The sequence below is a fragment of the Ochlerotatus camptorhynchus genome, unplaced genomic scaffold, assembly GCF_037179485.1.
Source record: "Ochlerotatus camptorhynchus isolate MF236.1 unplaced genomic scaffold, CSIRO-AGI_Acam_v1.1 ptg000367l, whole genome shotgun sequence".
Taxonomy (NCBI): Eukaryota; Metazoa; Arthropoda; class Insecta; order Diptera; family Culicidae; genus Ochlerotatus; species Ochlerotatus camptorhynchus.
Window position 1 is genome coordinate 5,584,180 of NW_027040855.1, and position 19,373 is coordinate 5,603,552.

A 19,373-nucleotide genomic window follows, 5' to 3' on the forward strand; every position below is an offset into this window, starting at 1 on the left:
TTTCGAGATTGAGCTTTAATTCGCGAGAAATCTTTGATTGACGTGTTTGTTTACAAAAGCAATAAAAAAAGCAATTACGCCCTAATCTCGAAGTTCTCCGGAAATTTCTGTTCAATATGATGCACATAAATGGAACGTCACATATCATATAAGTTTACATTATAAATCATGTAAAGTTCTGAGACATTTCATGCAATGTAGTAAATATTGTAAACAAAAGCCCATATTTGTAAACAACATTGTTTACAAGTTACTCGGTTGCAAGAAATGAAACACAAGTTTACGTGCTCAACTACAATTAAAATACAGAATTTGTATCTGTGCATATTACTTCCTCACGCTCAACCACTGACAAGGTACCACGTTCTACGCTCTGGAAAATTTTCTTTCCTCTCTACATTGGAGCTAAAACTGATTATGTGTGGTTTCTTATTGAATATTGATCGAAAAATCTTTACTTATGAATGCATGTACGCGTTCAGTATCAGATACACCTAAGCTGACACTAGGTGCATCAACCCTTATCAATGGCATCCTTTAAAACATAAGACGCTACAATCTTCTGCAACTGTTCATCCGTCAACCTGGCAATCCCAACACAGCCAACCCACTACTGAGTAGCCCCGCCCCCGACCGATATGAGTGTATCCAACTCAAAGCTCCAGAATGATTGATAACCCAAAAATATGAACATGTTGAAAAAATGTTAAAATATGATGAAGGTTTAACGATCGAATGGAGTCGAATTAAATTACACCAATATTTCTCTATGTTTGATTCTAGTTGCCCAACCCATGTCACCATTGAATATGAGTGTCAACAAATCTATAATAAGCACAAAAATGAATTGACTCTGCTCATGTGTCAATCGCTCAATCAATTTAAAAAAAAAAAACCTTTAAATGCACATTTTATACATTCTACAACTGTAGATATTTTTACACCGAATCAATGAGACCTGAAAACCACAGGGACCGTGAATCATTCATTAATTACGCATGTACTGGGTGATATTTATTAATTTTAATTAGTAGATATCGATTTGAGGTGGAGTTAAAAATTAATATCCCACCCGGATGTCTCATCTGGCGGTTCGTCCTGATCCTTTGGATACTCGTCGAAGTTGGACAGGTCGGTGTCGGATTGGATTGGTCGCACCAGTGGAGCCAGGAGGGTGCGCTCTTTCAGCCGTTGCCATCCGAAGTCCGAGAACCACCTGCAGAGGCACACAATGAAAATAACAACAATAATAAGATTAATTTTAATTCAAAATTTAATTTCCATGCTGGGTAATCGACCCGCTTGTGTAATCGACACCTGGATTACTTACGGGTGGTTTTTAATATCTGCGATGCCATTTTTACCGTAACCGAGCCGTTCGGCCGGAATCTGCCGACAGAGCCGCTTTATCAACACCTGAGACTTTTTCGGAATCCTCGACGGCAGCTCAATAATATCGATTCCCCTCAGAATGGCATTATAGGTTTTCATGTGGTTTTTCCCACGGAACGGAGGTTTTCCCACCAGTAGCTCGTGAATGAAAACGCCCAACGCCCAATAATCCACCGCTCTATCGTGGCCCTTGTTTAGAATAATTTCCGGTGAAACGTACTCCGGCGTTCCGGCAAACGTCCACGTTTTCTGGTTGGCTCCGATCCGCTTGGCGAAGCCAAAATCGACCTGAAAAAAAGTTAATCGTAGTCGTTTATCAATCATAGTGACGATGGTTCGCGGAAGTTCACAATCCTACCAGCTTGATGTAGCCCTGCTCGTCCAGCATCAAATTCTCCGGCTTCAGATCCCGGTAGATCATGTTCCTGCTGTGTAAATACTCGAACGCCTCGACCACGCACCCGGCCATGAAGCGTGCCGTCCGTTCGTCAAAGTGTTTGTTCTTCTGCAGGATCGTCCACACGTCGCCCCCGAGGCAAGCCTCCATCAGAAAGTACAGATACTTTTTATCGCGGTACGTCTTGTACAATCTGCCCGGGGCGAGAGGGAAAAAGATGGGTGATAATCAGTGGCTTTTATCTAGCTCTATGAGCAGGTAGGGAAAGCTGCTTCGCGGTACGCAATACATTCCAGTGACGTGGGTCAAAAGGGATTTCCGTGGCTGAATGTTACACAGCTGAACTGTTACCGATGGTAGAAAGTGCTGTTTATCTTGATGGCGTAGGGCAACATCTTTGCTGAAGGTGTAGCTTATTATTTCACCGCAGCAGCACTGGGTTATCTCAATACGATACGATTGAGCTAATTCATGATAATTATTTGGTATAAAACATTTACAAATCGATAGCTGAATCATTTGATAAAAATCGAATTCAATCTGCAAATACCATTTATAAGGCTCAATAGCATATACGCTTCACCAAGGGAAATGTTCACGAATCATAGTAATTGTGTGTGAACTTTTCCATCACTGGTCATAAGTATGGAATCATATTGCAACGCATTTAATATTGCATCACCTTGAAAAGTTTAGCATCACCCATAGAGAATGGTAATACTTGGGATGTGGTAAACTTTTCAAGGTCATGAAATATTCAATATGAGTGTTGCAATTTTGTTAACCGATTCTTCTCTTATGACGGATACGGTTTAGCTCTAATGTTGGGCCTACGAAGTACATCCTGCACTATATACCTCTCTTTTTTGAACGCATTTTTGGAATTTAATTTTTCTACTATAGAAATCTTCTTAATTGATTTACCTTTCCATATGTACGGTTGGCTATGATAAAGAACCATAAATTGTTTATAAATTGTTAAAAATACAACACTGCTGCTTGATTTCAAAATCGGTCTGTGGTTTTCAAATTCGTACATACACATAGGGACACTCATTGGGTTACTTCGTCATACGGATGAAGTCAAAAACGGAATGGAAAATGGAATTAGTTGGAGTGCTTATTTTGTTTTGCGAACAATCGGTGTAGGTAGGGTAAAGAACTACTTCGGTCTAATCGCCCATTTTGGGCCTATAGAGCAGAAAACTTCAAATAAATCCATGTTTTTAGAGTTAACAAGTCAATAATGCGTTCGGTACGATACTTTAGTTAATAAGCTACGGAATGAAGTCAATGAGAACGTGTGATATGAAGGTTTGCACCCATTATTCCCAAAAACAAAAGAAGTGCTCCGACCGAATCAATTTTTATCTTCATCCGATAGGCCGAAGTGAATTCATTGGCGATTCAATGCGTTAGGCCGAGTTTAGAATCCGTAGGCCGAGTTTGCGTCAAGAAGCAGTTTTAGACTTTTGACAATATCTCAACGATTGGTTTCTCTTTATCAAATCTTACGGTTTGTACGGAAAGGTAAATACATTTGGAAGCCATCAGTAATGATAAAATTCCGTTTGATGCTAAACTGCGCTAGCTTAAGAAAGACTAAGTGTGGGTTATGCTTAACAGGCCGGAAATGGGGTAGTTAATCCTATGTATTCATACTTTGCATTCTTATATTATAACTTTCTGTTGTAGCTTTTGAACTAAAGTATCAAACCAAACGTATAGTTTGCCGCACCTGTCATGGTGTTTACTCATGGTTTGTTCACTGATTTTTTTTTTTTTTGTTTATTGTATCAAAACTAGCTGAGCACAAATATTCTCATATAAAAGCTGTGCACCAAAATGCATTCGGCACTTTTGGACGCCCAGGCATTACTGTGCGCTTATGTGAGATAAATTGGGCGCTCTAACAATGAATAAATAATACTATACATATTTTTAGTGATAAAAATAAACGCTTGAAAATAATTATGCCAATAAAAAAAAAACTTTGTAGAACTACAGAGATGTTCAGATGACTAAAGGAGTGTCCAGAACTTCGGGATGTTTAATTTTCTTTAAGGGTTAGTTCTGAGAACTTCAGGACAGTTGCATGACATCCAAGAAAATTTGGTGAAATTAGATTCGTCATCTGAGAACTTCAGAGAAGTCCCATGAACATCCGAAAAATTGTGAGATCTTTAGGGAAGTTCCGAAAAAGTTGAAGACAACCTACAGAAATCATTCATGGTCTTTCTCGTTCCGTTTTTTTTTCCCGAAAATTATTGTTAAACAAGCTTCAATTAACTAAAATAAAGTGTCTTCCCCATCCATTTTTAAACGCCTTTACTACCAGTTCCCAGAGAGCCAAACACATTCATATAAGAGAGTGAAAGTTCTCTCTCCCGAGCTCAATCTATCAACATGCCATGTATTTTAATGACACTCTATTTGTGATTTCCCTCTCACAGATTACAAAATAGAGCACCTGACGCTGCTAAAGATTTTTTTTTTCAAAAATGATTTTCTTAAAAAAAATCATAACTTGTTAACCACTAGGCTTTTTTCAAAAATAAAAATATAAAATGAAAGGGAATTAAAAATAATTTTGAGAAAAAAATACAACAAAATCCAGAAATACAGATTTTGTATTGAAAAACATTGATTGTATTTGTTTTTTTTTATGGTTTTCATGGTTTGTAGATAGCGGCCGCTATACGATCCTTATCTCTAAAGGATCAACTATATGGATCAAATGTCAAGATCTAAGACTCAAAGGAGATGTTACCCATAGATACATAATGTAAAAACTTCACAGAGTCACAACACACTATATGAAGCAAAACAACATATACGAAGAACTATAATATCTTCAAGTCATCCCGAAGAAAAGATCTTGAAGGTCTACATGCTCAATTAAGTATATCTCGTTGTCCCGACTAATGGTACGACTCCGAAGAGCTTTGTAAGTGCCCATTACATCAGGAGAGATATATATTTTTATTAACAAAATATATCAGATTCTCAAAATAATCCTGAAGCTTAGATCTTGATGTTCTATAAACTCCACGAGACTTTGTACAAAGTTCAGACCTCAAGTAGTCTCCATATATATATATATATTATAGGGTCATCATCAAATGAAATTGGAGTTCAGATTTTGATGTTCTACTGACTCAAGAAATATTGTTCGATATTTTGACTAAATTTTTGCATTTAAGGAGTCACGTAGAGCCCTCTTATCTCATGTAGAATATATAGTTCAAATGAAAAAATAACTCGAGTAATCCAAATCATCCAGAAGTTAAGATTTTGAAATATTACCGGCTCAACCAAACTCTTGTACGATGTCCTGACTTATAATTTGGACCCATAAAGCTACATGGGACCTCATTGCATCAAGTGATGCACATAACTGTGACGACAAAATATGTTCCATTCTCCAAATTGTCCAGGAGTTCAGATTTTGACGTTTTAGAGATTCTACGAGGTTTTGGACGACGTCTCGACGGATTTTGTGGAGTGAAAAAGATTCGTGGAGTCCCATTACATGATGCGGGCTATACATAACTTTTGGTACATCATACAAGTCACTGTTGAACTTATAGAACTTGAAGATCTTAACTTCATGATATGTTATGTTATCAACATAACTATGTATTGAACAGAATGCTTTGAGCTTAATGAAGCTTAAGAAGATCAACAATCCGATCGAAATATGGTGTACTACTAAGGGACATCACATAATACTTTTTTGAACCTAAAGAACATCAAGATCGAATCTTCAAGATGATCTGGATAATTTTTACTACCACGTTTGTCCTGTTTATGTTTCCAGCATTGAGATATGTCTTTCTGATCATACTGCTACAACATGAAGGCTCGTATTTTGAAAAAAAAACTCTGCAAATTTATGTATGTTTATGATTGTTTGAGGTTAAGGAGATGCGGCCCGTCAAAGTGTTCATGAATACCCTATTTTATACTTTTTCTTTGAATTTTTTTAAAATCATTTTGCTGAAGATCTGCTGATGGGATCTTGTTGGTAAAAATTCAGTTCTATTCATAACTACTATTACCACTTGAATTCCCTTCAGGATTCCAAAGACAAGTTTGCAAATACTCATTTCAGATTTAAAAAAAAATTGTTGAAATTATGGAATCATTAGATATTAAGATCATTTTTTTGACGTAGGACTACGTCTTTGATTTCTATATGGGGGTATACTTTGTGAAAACCGAAAATGGAACATGTAACAAATTAAGCAAGATTTTGAGCGTTAATAACTCAGTTGCCCCTGGCCCAATTTAAATACTTTTATCACTAATCGATCAGAAATATGGCTACGCATCGATAACAATGCTTTTGAATGTTGATTTTCAACAAGAAACTATTGAAAAACTGGTAAATGTCCAGCATTGTCCAAAAGCGTCGAATTAACTAACAAATCCACCAATTACCTACATGCATATGCTGCTTCCCCAGCACAGTCGTCAGAGAGTAGTAAGTAGACGAAACAAGTCGAAGTGGCATTCGCCTCCGATCCTCGGGCGCGTGCGGATAGGGTGGATGGAATTGCGTAATATTTTGCACACTCATCGTCATATTCAGAACCAAACGCAAATTCTTCGAGATAACCACCATCCGCCGTCTGGCTCGCCGTGGCGGTGTCTGTCGTATCTCCGGTCTGATTTACGAGGTGTACTGAAGGTGTTCCTGAAAAATGAGATCCGTGATGCTGTCACCTACACTAAACACGCCAAGTGTAAGCGGCCATGGATGTCATCTATGTTTTGAAGTGACAGAGACGCACGCTGTTAGGTTTCGGAGGTTAAATCATCACCAACTTTGACAACAAAACGGCTCTTTTCAGGGCCATCAAGCTTATTACAGTAAAGAGTAGGAATATAATTCATCTGCCTGTTTGTCCAAATATTCAGAACCAACGATCACACAAAATGCTCATGTAATCAAACTGGAAGCAGGGGTACAAATTATTTTGATCAACCTTGATCAACTTTAACGGCGCCGGTGGTGTAGTGGTAAGCGTGATTACCTCTCACCCCAGCAGGCCTGGGTTCAATCCCAGTTGGCGCCGCTGGGATGTTCTAAGGCATAACATCTCTGATCACGCCTTCCTTCGGATGGGAAGTAAAGCCGTTGGTCCCCGGTTCATGAGTTTGATGGGTCGATAGGTAGGGTCCAGGTGTGGGAGCTACCTTCCTGGCACGTCGGTAGCATTGGTGCTCAGCACGGAAAACAAGATCGACGGAAAAAACAAAACCGAAGGAAAAAAAAAAAACCTTGATCAACTTTGAATCGCCACGGCCGGATATTTTCGATGGAAGAAGCAACAATCTAGCATCTAATTCGACGAAGACGGCAGAAAACATTTGTGAAGCCGAGTTATTTACGAAAGAGAGTGTCGATGAAGAGAATCGATCGATATAGATAGGACCTATTGAAAAGTGACGCGAGATTTGTTTTCCGTACTGAGCTCCAATGCTACCGACGCCAGGGAGGCAGCTCCCACACCTGGACCCTACCAATCGACCCTTCAACTCAACCGGGGACCAACGGCTTTACTTCCCGAAGGGAGGCCTGATCAGAGATGTTATGCCTTTGAACAGGTGGCGCCGACTGAGATTGGACCCAGGCCTGCTGGGGTGAGAGGTAATCACGCTAATGATATCGACCCAAATTTGAGTTTGGTTATCTCAGAAATAAGAAATAAAGTGCAGGAACTCAGCGATGAGTAAATTTGTCTCATGTTTTCCCAGGTTTTTCCAAAATTTTCCAGGGAAAAATTCCCAAATTTGAGGAAAGTAAAGATTGAATTCACTCAGTGTATTGGTACTACTCCGAGACTGAATAAAATTTTCGTCAGTTTCCTCATTTTCTGACAGATTTTTTAGGTTTTCCACAGGAAACCATGAGACAAATTTACTCATCGCTGAGTTCCTACACTTTTGGCGATTATGAGTGAACTAAACTCAAATTTGGGTCGTTCTCATTCGCCGTGTACACAAAAAGAAAAGAGCCAGTGTCACTACTTGATAGCAAACTACTCATAATGGGAGGAGTCTTTGTAGCTTTTATACCATTTGGTTGCACATCATTCTGCTTTAACCTAAAAAGATATAAAGCAGCGTTGCTGTCTGGTATCAGCTCATTTTCGCTTCGGACGGCGTGGTCAGCAATAGCAGGAGTAGGAAGGTGTTTAATCCACTTTTCTATAACTCAACAAGCAACAATTGACTGATCGTGGCAAAGGAGGTGTCAATCGTCATCGCAAATTCTTCGAGATAACCACCATCCGTCGTCTGGCCCGCCGTGGCGGTGTCTGACGTATCTCCGGTCTGATCCACTAGGTGTGCTGGAAAATGAGGTCCGTGATGCTGTCACCTACACTAAACACGCCAATCGTAAGTAGCCAGGGATTGATTTTTGATTGATTCTCGTAATCAACTTTCTCTTTGAAAAAGATTATTACAAATTTGGTACGCCCACATTTCAAAAACGGAAAGAGTTGAGCTAATAGATAATTGATCAATTAAAAGAACTTAATGCTCTATACATTTATTCCGTCCACTAGCGGTCCTACGTCAAGCTTCCGTTCGTGCCCTTAGGCACAGACCCCTCTACTTTTTTATTTGTAAGATACAATAAGAGGTTGCAAAGTATATATTTGTCAATTGAAACCTGTCAATTTCACTTCCCGAGAGGCGCAATCAACGATTTTATCAATTGTCACTCACTCAGCGATAAACATAATTGCTGATTGAGACTCTAAGAAACCTAAATTGTCAAGTTTTATGTGTGACACATACCTTGCATCCTCTTCTTAAGTAAAAGTTCTCATTTGATTCAATTTGGACCTATCTTCGTATTCAGATCTTCTAGGATTTCTCATCACAATTCTGGGTAATATGGCGGGTCGGGTATGACTTCCCATTTGAGCGTTTCCAAGTAGGTTTTAACAGGTTTGGTAACGTTAACAATTTGTTCGTGCCTCTGCTCGTATTGTGGCCGTTTTTTTTGTAGAGCTCGGCTAAATTGCATCGATTGAGTTCGATACCGTTCCCCAGTGATGGTTTCGTTCGGTTTCAACAGCTTATATAAATAAGACCAACTTAATCCCACCAAATATACAGCATAGCCTTCGCAGCGTGAATATTCAGCCGAGCCGACGAGATACAAGCATTCCTGGCAGTCCACAGGTTTTTGCTCCCGTGTTTAACAAATTGTGAAGTTTCTTGCGAACATGTGTTTTTGCGTATTGGAATGTATGAATCTGAGAGTGGAACAGTTAGAGCTGATCGGAACGGGGATCGTGAGCCAACATCTGGAAGTTCATTGACAATGCTGCAATGACCGTGCGTTTATTCCGATGCACTTCTTCCTGAGGCCAGAGCAAGAGGAAACTGATTTTGTTATTATCAGGTTCTAGGAGATGAAGCTCCATTTGCGAGAACAATTGATCTTAAGAAACACGAAGAGGCTGGCTAATTACAGATTAATTTGTTGCATTATAATTCTATTGGTATTCATAAAAACTTTACCAAATTATGTCACAGGGTTTAAATTGAGGAGCTCGGCTAGCTTGGTGGCTGCCGGTTTTGCTTACTGATTAGAAGATCGTGGGTTCATCCAAAATAAAACAATTCCTAAGGTCGCATTGCCTGCTTAAGCGAATCTTGACCCAACTCCGTAGCATATATGGGGTCGTCGGTGAGTCGCTGGACTCTCGTTAAGTAGATGGTACACCAACAATATCCTTGCTTTCCCCGTAACGGAGAAGATGGGGCTGGTCAGCAATGGCTATTGTCATGCTTTTACTGTTCTGAATTCTGAATGGAAAGCTTCTTCTTCTTGTTCGCATTTCAAGCATATTGCTTAGCGCATATTAGCTTATTGCTTTGTCTCAACTTAGTGTTCTAAATGCACTTCCACAGTTATTAATTGAGAGCTTTCGATGCCAATACCAATGCATGAATTGAAATGATACTCTACACCCAGGGAAGTCGAGAAAATTTCCAACCCGAAAGATTCCCTCGACCGGACCGGGTATCGAACCCGCCGCCTCCGGCTTGGTAATACCGTGCCTTTACTGACTAGGCTATGAGGCCCCACAATGAAAAGCTATTCACTCCCAAATAGTTTTCCTTAAGAAATTAGAATAAGAATGTTAAAGTAGATACATGACAGTTGCCAGTATGAAATCTACGAATTACTCCGTTGCAAACGCAATGTAACGAATTTTTTAGCTTTTAGAACGATTCTGAGACTTAAACTTATTCGAATTTCTGGATATAAGCTAATAGGGTAACGGGATGTGAAGGAAGACATTTCGCGCAACTACCATAAACCAGACTAGTTCATGTTGATCTTCGTCAAGCTTTGTCTACAATTTGGACTTCTACATCAACACATGTCAGGCAGCCTTCAGGTTCAATTGGCTAAACTTGGTGAGTTCGTTCCATTTTGTAAATTTTTATCTTTTCAAACCAACGTTGGGAGATCACCTTTTTGTGGTGCGTTACAGGTATAAGATCTACCACCGAACCCTAGTCGTGACAACTTCAAACTAGGGAATCAGGATTTTCCAGTAATCAAAGGATCACATTTTAGTGCTTGCTACTTTTTATGACTTGATAATAGTGACAAGACTCGGGTAGTGACCATCGCACCGTTATTCATTTCTATATTCGGGGAGGTAGCTCATCGATTCTTCCGGTTCGCCTCCTAGCATCGTGCTATAAGGTACCAGGCAATAACCAGGGTAGTTGATCGATAGCTCGATGACGTCATTTCGTTGGCGTCTGCAATGGGCAATTCTCATAGCAGGCGTTGACGATGGGACGTTGTCGAGTTGTTGAATAGCAACTATCGTGGTAACTCACCGATTACCTGTCGATCTGCCAAATTTGGAAAGACGTCTGCATTGAATTGTCTCATATAATAATATTCCGCCCACTATATCACAAGAAATTGCGAGTAGCTGAGTGGAATGGGTACAAGACCAAGTCTCCCCTGGGTGGTGCCAGAAGATGAGCGCAATAGAATCATCAAGTTGCCATAGGCACGGAATGAGACTATTGCATGACTGGGTAGTCAAAGTCTTCCATTCGTTAGTCATTTCAGGTGGATTAGAACAGGTTTAGGTTTAGGGTGGGCGTTGGCCAGATTTGGATTTTTCAGATATAATCCTAAATAGGACCTAGATTATTTGCTACACTAGTAACCTCAACTTCTGTCACAATGTTTCATTGTGACTAATCAACACTCAATGGGTAAAATATCAAATTTGCGGTAAATTTGAAAAAAAGGGAACTTGGAGTGTAGAGCGCACTGCCCACTGGACGATTCTGAAGCCTGACCAAGTGAGTGGGTTACGGGTTTATTTGATTGTACGTCATTTCCAAGCTATATATAGATACATTCATATCATTGGCATTTTGTATTTGAGATAAGACAGAGACAGGATGCGGAGGGCCCGCTTAGGAGGAGCGTAACCCATGTTATGGCTTCCATTTATTAAATAGTTCAGATAGGCTGGAAATGATAGGTTCATGGTGATAAAATGTACCATATGGTGCCCATTCACTGATCAAAATTAGATTCAAATCGTCAGGCCCTTCCCTGGAATAAGGGGATTGACGATGATTTGTCAAGTTTAATTTTGCATTTGCATATAATTGTAAGTTTAGGTTTGCTTTTGTAATTGTAAGATAGATAGTTTGCCTCAATTGAAACATTGAGTTGTATAAACTTGACGAATCATACCTCTAAAATAGTAGTAGTTACAGTGCCGCATTATCTAACAACCACTGTCTGCAACAAATGTTGGTGGGGTCGGCAGGGCTGATTACGGATCAAAACCAACATAACTCTAACACTGAAATGATCCTGAAACTAACGCTCATTCATTGCACTTTGAGTCATAAAGTAGTTTTATTTATTTTCCTACTAATCTATCTACACACTTAGTTTTTTCTACCGAGCTCGGCTGTGCGGGTCTCGGCGGGGAGGGTTTTGCTGAGATCTCAGCGGGAGTGACATTTGATTGAGGTCTCGGATAATGCCTTTTCTAATAATCTGCCTACGTTTCTTTTCTTTGTTATCTACTTTATCCCCTTTTATTTTTCTGCTCTTCTTTCCTCTTCTCTTCATTTGTTTTGTTTGTTTACATATAACTAATACTAATACCTCCTTGTTTTCTCTCTAATTTGTCTGCTATATCCCACCATCACGATGAGAGATGAGCTACCGGACATGGTACACGCTCATATACACTCCCAAAATAGTATGCCGCAAGTAAGTATATCACAGAGGCAACTAAAGATCCAGAAACAAAAACCGATAACGCTGAATATAATGAGCTGTGGTGATTTATATGACTATATAGAATTATTTATTTATACTAACCTTAACACAACGTGGGGTGACCCAAATCCAAACGATCACTAACCAAAATAATAGACTTATCTTTTTTTCAGCAGGTGTAATTTCGTATAGTTCTGTTTCTCTCTTTTCAGCAAAAAAACAACTAAAAAACCTCTATAACTCTTCTCCATTCTATTAATCTCCTACTATCCCCTATAAATGTATCGGAAACTAGTGGGACTGTCTGTGCAAACAGAAACAGGCCTGCTAGTGGAAGAAGGTCGTTATGCTATACGGTCTAGCATAGACCTACGGCCAGGTTTCAGTAGGTGCTTATGCCTTTGTTGTCGTTTGGAACCAGTTTTGCGAGGTAGGCGACGATTGTGCGTATTTCTCGTGTAACTTTTGAAAAGGGCCTAGCCTGAACAATACGTAAAGAGCAAATTGAAACATTGAACGTCGCGTGAAAGTGGAACCTAATGAAGGCCTAAGTACTTTTTCGTAGTTTTTAGTTTTCGGATTTGAAAGATAGTCGGTTACAGTGGCCTGCTTACTAACAGAAAAACGCGGTCCCAGGTCCTTACATATCAAGGAGATTTATGGTAAAATCGCTTGTGTATCGTGTATTTTGCGGAACTCGTTGTTGTCGTTGGTTCCGGGTTTGAATGGATACAAAAATTTGAGCAACGGTATTATGTGATATGACGGGCTCGGTGGCCTTAGAGCAACCGTTTTTGCTTACTGAGCAGAACATCATGAGTCTAATCTCAGGCCCATCCACATTCAAGATTCGTCAATCGTTTTATTTGTTAATATGGCTACATGGTAATAACAGAAACTCGGTGATTAAAAAGGTGCTCGTCTGCCTAGTGGCAAACGTTTTTACTTACTGAGTAGAAGACCGTGGGTTTAGTCCCAAGCTCTTTCGCATTATATGATCGTTAGGACATCAATTCAGCTTATCGTTTACCAAAACGAACCCTGCTGCAAACCCAACCCTCTTATCCAACATCCCAGTGATTCCTCGTGGAAGTGCAGAGGTGTTCTCGGCTTCCATCAAAGCGAGTGTCACGTCAACACATTCCTACCCATTCCTTTCTTGACCTGTGTTCGGGCGCGGCCGGCGCTGGTATTGCCTAATTTAAGATCACCAGTTTTTACACATTGAGGATGATTGCTAGTCCCAAGCATCGTCTATTGGTTCTCTGTGAAATTACAGCTGATCTGGCAATAACAGAGTAGCAACCGTGGGCGACCAATCAAGCTCAAGCTCAAGCTCAATAGTGGCAAGACTCGGGTTGTGACCATCGCACCGTTATTCATTTCTTTATTGTATATTTTAAATCAAAAATATTTTTTGTTCATAGATTTCACATAATCCTTTTCCCTTTTTCCCTTTGTCCTTCTCCTTTTCCTTTCCCTCTTCTCTTTTCAGAAAGCGAGTAATGGTGCTATAGCCAGAAGTCATAAAAGGATAGGACAAAAGTTAGTGCTCATTCCCCAACCGTCAGAAGAAAATGGAGCATCACTTAACCTTTCTAGCTTTGATGCTTCCAACGACCAACCAATCATATAATTAACAAAAACGGCACCTACGGTACGAGATGTCCACGTTTCATCCATTTATTAGATTCTGAAGTATCGTGTTTAAATCTTCTATTTAAACAGGCCCGATGTGTTCTGAATCATCTTGCCCCTTAAATGCTGCACAGTAGGCTTGGCCGTTTTGATATGTGTGACGCATCTTCGATGTGAAACATGTATCAAATAGACAAGAAAAATTATGAAGGTATATATATCATTTTCCAGGGTGCTTTCAAGAACTGGCTGTGTTGGTGTTAGATTAGATTAGATTAGATTAGATTAGATTAGATTAGATTATATTTGGGTTGCTGTAATGAATCTTTTTTTGTATCACCCATCACGATGCGGTGAAGAACACTTTTCCTTTTTGTCTCTGGGGCAATGCAAAAAAACGTTGCTCACATGAAGCTTTAGTGTGATAATTTATTAGCTAGAGAATGATCTTTAGAAGAGGGTAGGTGGATAGTTCCCTTAGAGTACGGCAGTATGAAAATTGAATAGAAGTTTAAAATGAGCGAAGGGACAGTTTTAAAGTCAAACGCACATCTTTTGCCTAGCCTGTACGATGTACGCGGAGACTTGAAGTATGTCTTCAAGTCTACAGGCAAAAGATGTGCGTCCTCCTTTTGCTGATTACTGACTGCGGCTGTGAAATAGTACGGAACTATCCACCTACCCTCTTCTGAAGATCATTCTCTAGCTAATAAATTATCACACTAAAGCTTCATGTTAGCATTTCCAACCAACCCCAATTAAGAATGTTTTTCAAACTGGATCACGCAAACATCCTCTCCAAAACTCCAAACTCAACAAACGTATTTAATCGCAACAACTGGAATACACACGACGCGCGAAAATCAAGATCAATGATAACAAATTTTTAAGCATGTCTCCCAACTGATCAAACTTACTAAATCCAGCCATAATCGATGTCCTTGTTCTTCTCGATGGCTTCACACATTTTGAATTCAAACTGTACCACCTCTGCACTCTGGCTGCAAACGACATGGATCTCGTAAAGTTCCACGACGAAAAAATCTACCCCTTTCGACGTAGGATTACGTCTTTCGGCAAGATATTGGTGCAATTTCGAAAAACCAAAATCGACCGCGTTACGGAAAGTGGTCAGATTTTGACCACTTATCACTCTGTCAATAGCGGATGGGCTTTAATTCTAAGCAAGCCAATCGATTGAAAAATTTTCAAGGAACCTGCTAAAATGAACCCTTTATCAATTTTCAATACGTCACTATTGGAAATTACACAAATGTCCCACTGCTTCAATGGTGATCAAAATTATGTTCGATTGACTGTAAAAAGCGCTTTCCCTAACACAGATTTCAAAAGTGAATTCCATCTGGCCTCGCCGAACTTTGCTTATTCATTCACCGTGTCGGTCGGTCATCATCATCATCATCAGCAGCAGCAACAGCAGTCCATTCACCGAAGAAGGAGGAAGAAGCCGCACCGCTACTTCGTGATTCGCTGTGGGCCATCTATGCCAAGCACGTCACCCTCGTTACAAACACCATACAGCTCGCCAGCCTCATCTGTATTGAACACCATAATAGCTCAGCATTACTCAACCATCACGACAAACGGTCCTTTTCAAGACCACCATAAATTTGTTAAAGAGTATTTTCTGGACATTTGTCATTCGGATGTCAGTTCCTATAAGTTTAAATGGGGAAATGGCTCTAATGCTGGCCTATGCATATAAGATTAGGCCCATCGCTAAAAATCTACTATTTATCAATTTTATCTAGATGAACGCGTCATTGGGACGGTACTAATGGATATAATTGGTCGCTATTGAAATTTCAGTCGATTGAATGTATGTATGGGCCCAAATTAGGGGTATTTAAGCCGACATAACATCCATTTCCCCTACCATATATTTTAAGCCAAAATTGGGGATGCAATTTCAAAAAACCAAAGTCGATCACGGCATGAAAGAGGTTTGATTTTGATCCAGAGATGATGGATTTTAATTTTTAATAAATAAATTTATCATTTTTTAAAAGGTCACTATTGAAAACTACACAAATGTGCAACTGTTGCTATGATAATTAAAATTATCACCGATTGCCTGCAAAAAGCGCTTTCACCAACACAGATTTCAACATTTAATTCCATCCGGTCTCGCTGACATGGTGGTGTCCGGTCGTCAGCAGCACCAGCAGCACCAGCAGCCGGATTCAGTTGCTCATCATAAGGCACTGTGGGCCATCTTTGCCAAGCGCGTCATCCTCGTTTCAAACAACATACACCTCGCCAGCCTCATCCGTGTAGAACACCCTTATAGCTCAGCATTACTCAAGCGTCACGACAAAACGGTTCATTCAGGATCACCATAAATTATTGTTGTTTAAACATTAATGTTCAATGAACGTTCGCTCTCCTTGCTGTCACATCACTCAAAGCTCTTTGATAATGTACTCAGCAACCAAAAGTGTGTGGTCAAATGCGTAACAGTATTGAAATGGTACTTCAAAATTCTCTAAATGACCGAATATTACAAGACCTTGTCAATTGACCAGAAACACTTCAAACTAAGGTAATATATTCTCCATTATGCTATAAAAAAGCAAACAAATCTCGAATTTATTTGATTGATTGTGCACATATCTCGTGATTGGAAAATTTTAGCTAGAAATTCTTACAATAAATTTACGCTTTTCATTATATCTAGTGAACACACTAAAAATTCCGTGCGTTTTGTGCACGAAAATGAGTAATTTTGTCATCAGGCGCATCCGTGATGGGAAAAAGTGGCTTCCCTACCACAGTTGCCGAATATTGATACCGTGCACGTAATCCCACGTCAAATCTACGGTCGTGTCTTGGATACAGCCTCTTACTTTTTTCGCCTCCATTTTTGTGACGCATATTACAAATAATTCCATGATAGATGTCATGCGGATGCGGATTTATGAACTATGCATTCAAACTGCTCCACCGTTGCATTTCTTAGGTCCAGAAATTGATAAAATAAATCCCATCAATATTTGCACTTTCCTTGCTCTTCGAAATTTGCCGATTCTAAGCTACATATACTTAAAATAGAAATTCAAACACATGAAATCTATCCACTTCAGATAAAATATTTAGTTCCAAATGCTCCTTCTGCACATCAACCAATACTACTAATAGCTGCACAATAAGAATGTTTAATTTTTCTTCCATCTCTCTTCATTTCTCTTTTGGACAATCTCAGTCCCACGATAACCATAACCGAAATGAATGACCAGTATTCCGCACCTATTTTCTGGCTTTCCACACAACAACACCATGTTTTGTATGACAAATACGGTACGAACGAAAACAATAATATGAGTGATGATTTGCATTTCCGACGAACAACAGAGAAACACGAAATTCACATAGAATCGATCGATTACTTCTAAGCAGTGCTGAGATTTGTCATTTTCAGTGACAGACTTTCACGCGATATTGAAAAAAAGATGTTTTTCACATAGTCACTGATAGACTTGATCCTCCGAAAACCCTTCGTCAAAATTTAATATTTTTTTTTCGTCAATGACAAAGATTCACCTGGTAACAAAAAGTGTAATTCCGTGAATTCTGAGTCACATTATTGTTATCGAAGCAGTTCAGGACGTAGATTTTTCTTCACACACACGGCTCCATGTAATTGTTTTGCTCAAAGCATCATGTTCGTTACTGACAGCATTGTCCCTCTCTATTTCAATTTCCACAACTATAAAATACACAAAATAATCCTTGTAGGAAGCTCAGTTCAAAAGATAGATTCGAGCCACCTATGCGGCAGGAATACGAACCACCAAAAGCTGGCTTTTTAAAAACTATACAACTTTTTACATGAGTACAAATCTGTAGGATGCAAACCTACGGCGCTAGAGGTTTTGGTCACGCCACTACTGGGGTCATTGCTCCACTGTTCAGGGGTACTGGTGTACAGATCAACAGAACAGGTCAGCCTTTTGAAGGTTTATTTTTCCATACTATATATACAAAACTAAGACAGCCTACAACCCCCCCCCCCCTTTTCAGATCCATCAGTAGGTACCTACCTCACAATAAACGGGCTATTACAGCTCAGCATAATGTCCTTCTCGCTGTAGGCGTGCTCCTGCTGCTGCTGCCGCACCATTTCGATCTTCTTCAGATACTTGAGGGCAAACGTTTTCTGCTTCTGGTACTGAACCAGCTCGACCCGCCCGAAACCACCGATGCCGAGCGTGCCGATGTAGGTCAGATCGTGCAGCTGGATGTGATCGTACTCTGTGTGGAGAAACATGTAGAGGATGTAGAATAATGTCACTCTCATTATCGGTTGACTGCGAAAGGAGGGGTGCTTTGCTTCGGGGCTGTCGGAATTTTACGTTATCAGGATTCAAATGGTGGGAATTGTTAGAGCAGTGCGCACTGAAAACTGTAATTCGATTTGTCACAAGCAAAAGAGGGATCTGATTGACTCACCCGAAGCAGTATTCTTGGCTCCGGAAACTCTAGGTAAATCGTCGGATAATTTTATCTCCCGAAGTTGCTCCAGCCCTCCGAGGAATTCGTTGAATGCTCTAAATTGAATATCAATAATATTAACCATGATCGTAATTGAACTGATTTTTCACTCCAACTTACATTCGATTCAACGTCAAGCATTCCGTTCCAGGAGGATTCGCAATTATACTCGCCAACCGCCGATCCTCATGGAGCAGAGCTTGCTCCCCAAAGTATGCCCCCCTCTGCAGAGTTCCCACCAGCTTGTCCACTCCATGGCGATCGGTTTTGATTACATTTACGCTGCCGCCCCGAATTATGTAGAATTTATCTCCAGGGTCCCCCTGTTGAATGATAGTTGACCCTGTGGCGTAGAATTCCTAAAGAAACAGTTCTTGTTATAAATCGAACTCAAACCAATAATTCATTCCACTAACCCTCTTCAGAAGATCCGATATCTTCAGAAGCTTCTGGATTTCCAGATCCTTCAGAATTGACACCGTGCTCAAAAACTTAACGTTCTCCTCTCGCTCCTTCCTCCCGCTCTTCATCATAATCTTCTGGAAGACCTTTCTCTCCAACATCCAAACCTTCGCCTCCGTCGTCACCCGAATGGAGGCAAATCTCTTCGCTTTGTACAGAATAGCCAACTCTCCAAACACAACTCCTCGTCCAAAGGACTTGATCACTTTATTCTCTGCCACCACTTCGTAGGTTCCGTCTGCGGACACGAAGAAGTGCGCTCCGATGTCCCCTTCTTTAATGATGTAGCTGTTGGGTGGGAATGCCATCGGACTCATCGCATCCGTCACAGCTTTCAAGCGTTCCTCATCCATCAGATTGTTCAGGAATTCATTCGCCGTAATGGCTTTTCGTATCAGCAACTCTGCTTCCGCCGTCTTAGGATGACTGGGAATAATGATATCTCGAGAAGTCTTGGCTTCCGGTTTGTCCGAAACAACACCCTCTTTGCGAACCTTCTTCAAAATACCAGACCGACTGGCGTTCAACTCTTCGATTTTCGGAGGCGGGAGGGAATCTTCCGATTCCCTTTGAGTTATTTCCAACGTGGAGATCTCTTCTACTGGAGTCGGTGGAGGGATACGACTTGGTGGAGGACCCTTTGGCACCGGTGGAGGTTGCTGA

General features: G+C 40.2%; 1 protein-coding gene across 1 annotated transcript in view; it reads right to left on the reverse strand.

The window, feature by feature from the left end:
• Positions 1-1,011: 1,011 nt before the first annotated feature.
• Positions 1,012-19,373, reverse strand: part of LOC135709860 (cGMP-dependent protein kinase 1) — a 43,734-nt gene continuing 25,372 nt past the window's right edge. The window contains exons 3-9 of the mRNA XM_065232282.1: positions 18,665-19,369; positions 18,369-18,607; positions 18,207-18,304; positions 17,798-18,008; positions 1,751-1,982; positions 1,331-1,680; positions 1,012-1,216 (exon numbers count right to left, since the gene is read on the reverse strand). Of these exons, the coding sequence (XP_065088354.1) occupies positions 1,054-1,216; positions 1,331-1,680; positions 1,751-1,982; positions 17,798-18,008; positions 18,207-18,304; positions 18,369-18,607; positions 18,665-19,369 (1,998 nt within the window). The 3' untranslated portion in view covers positions 1,012-1,053. The remainder of the gene's footprint in view (positions 1,217-1,330; positions 1,681-1,750; positions 1,983-17,797; positions 18,009-18,206; positions 18,305-18,368; positions 18,608-18,664; positions 19,370-19,373) is intronic.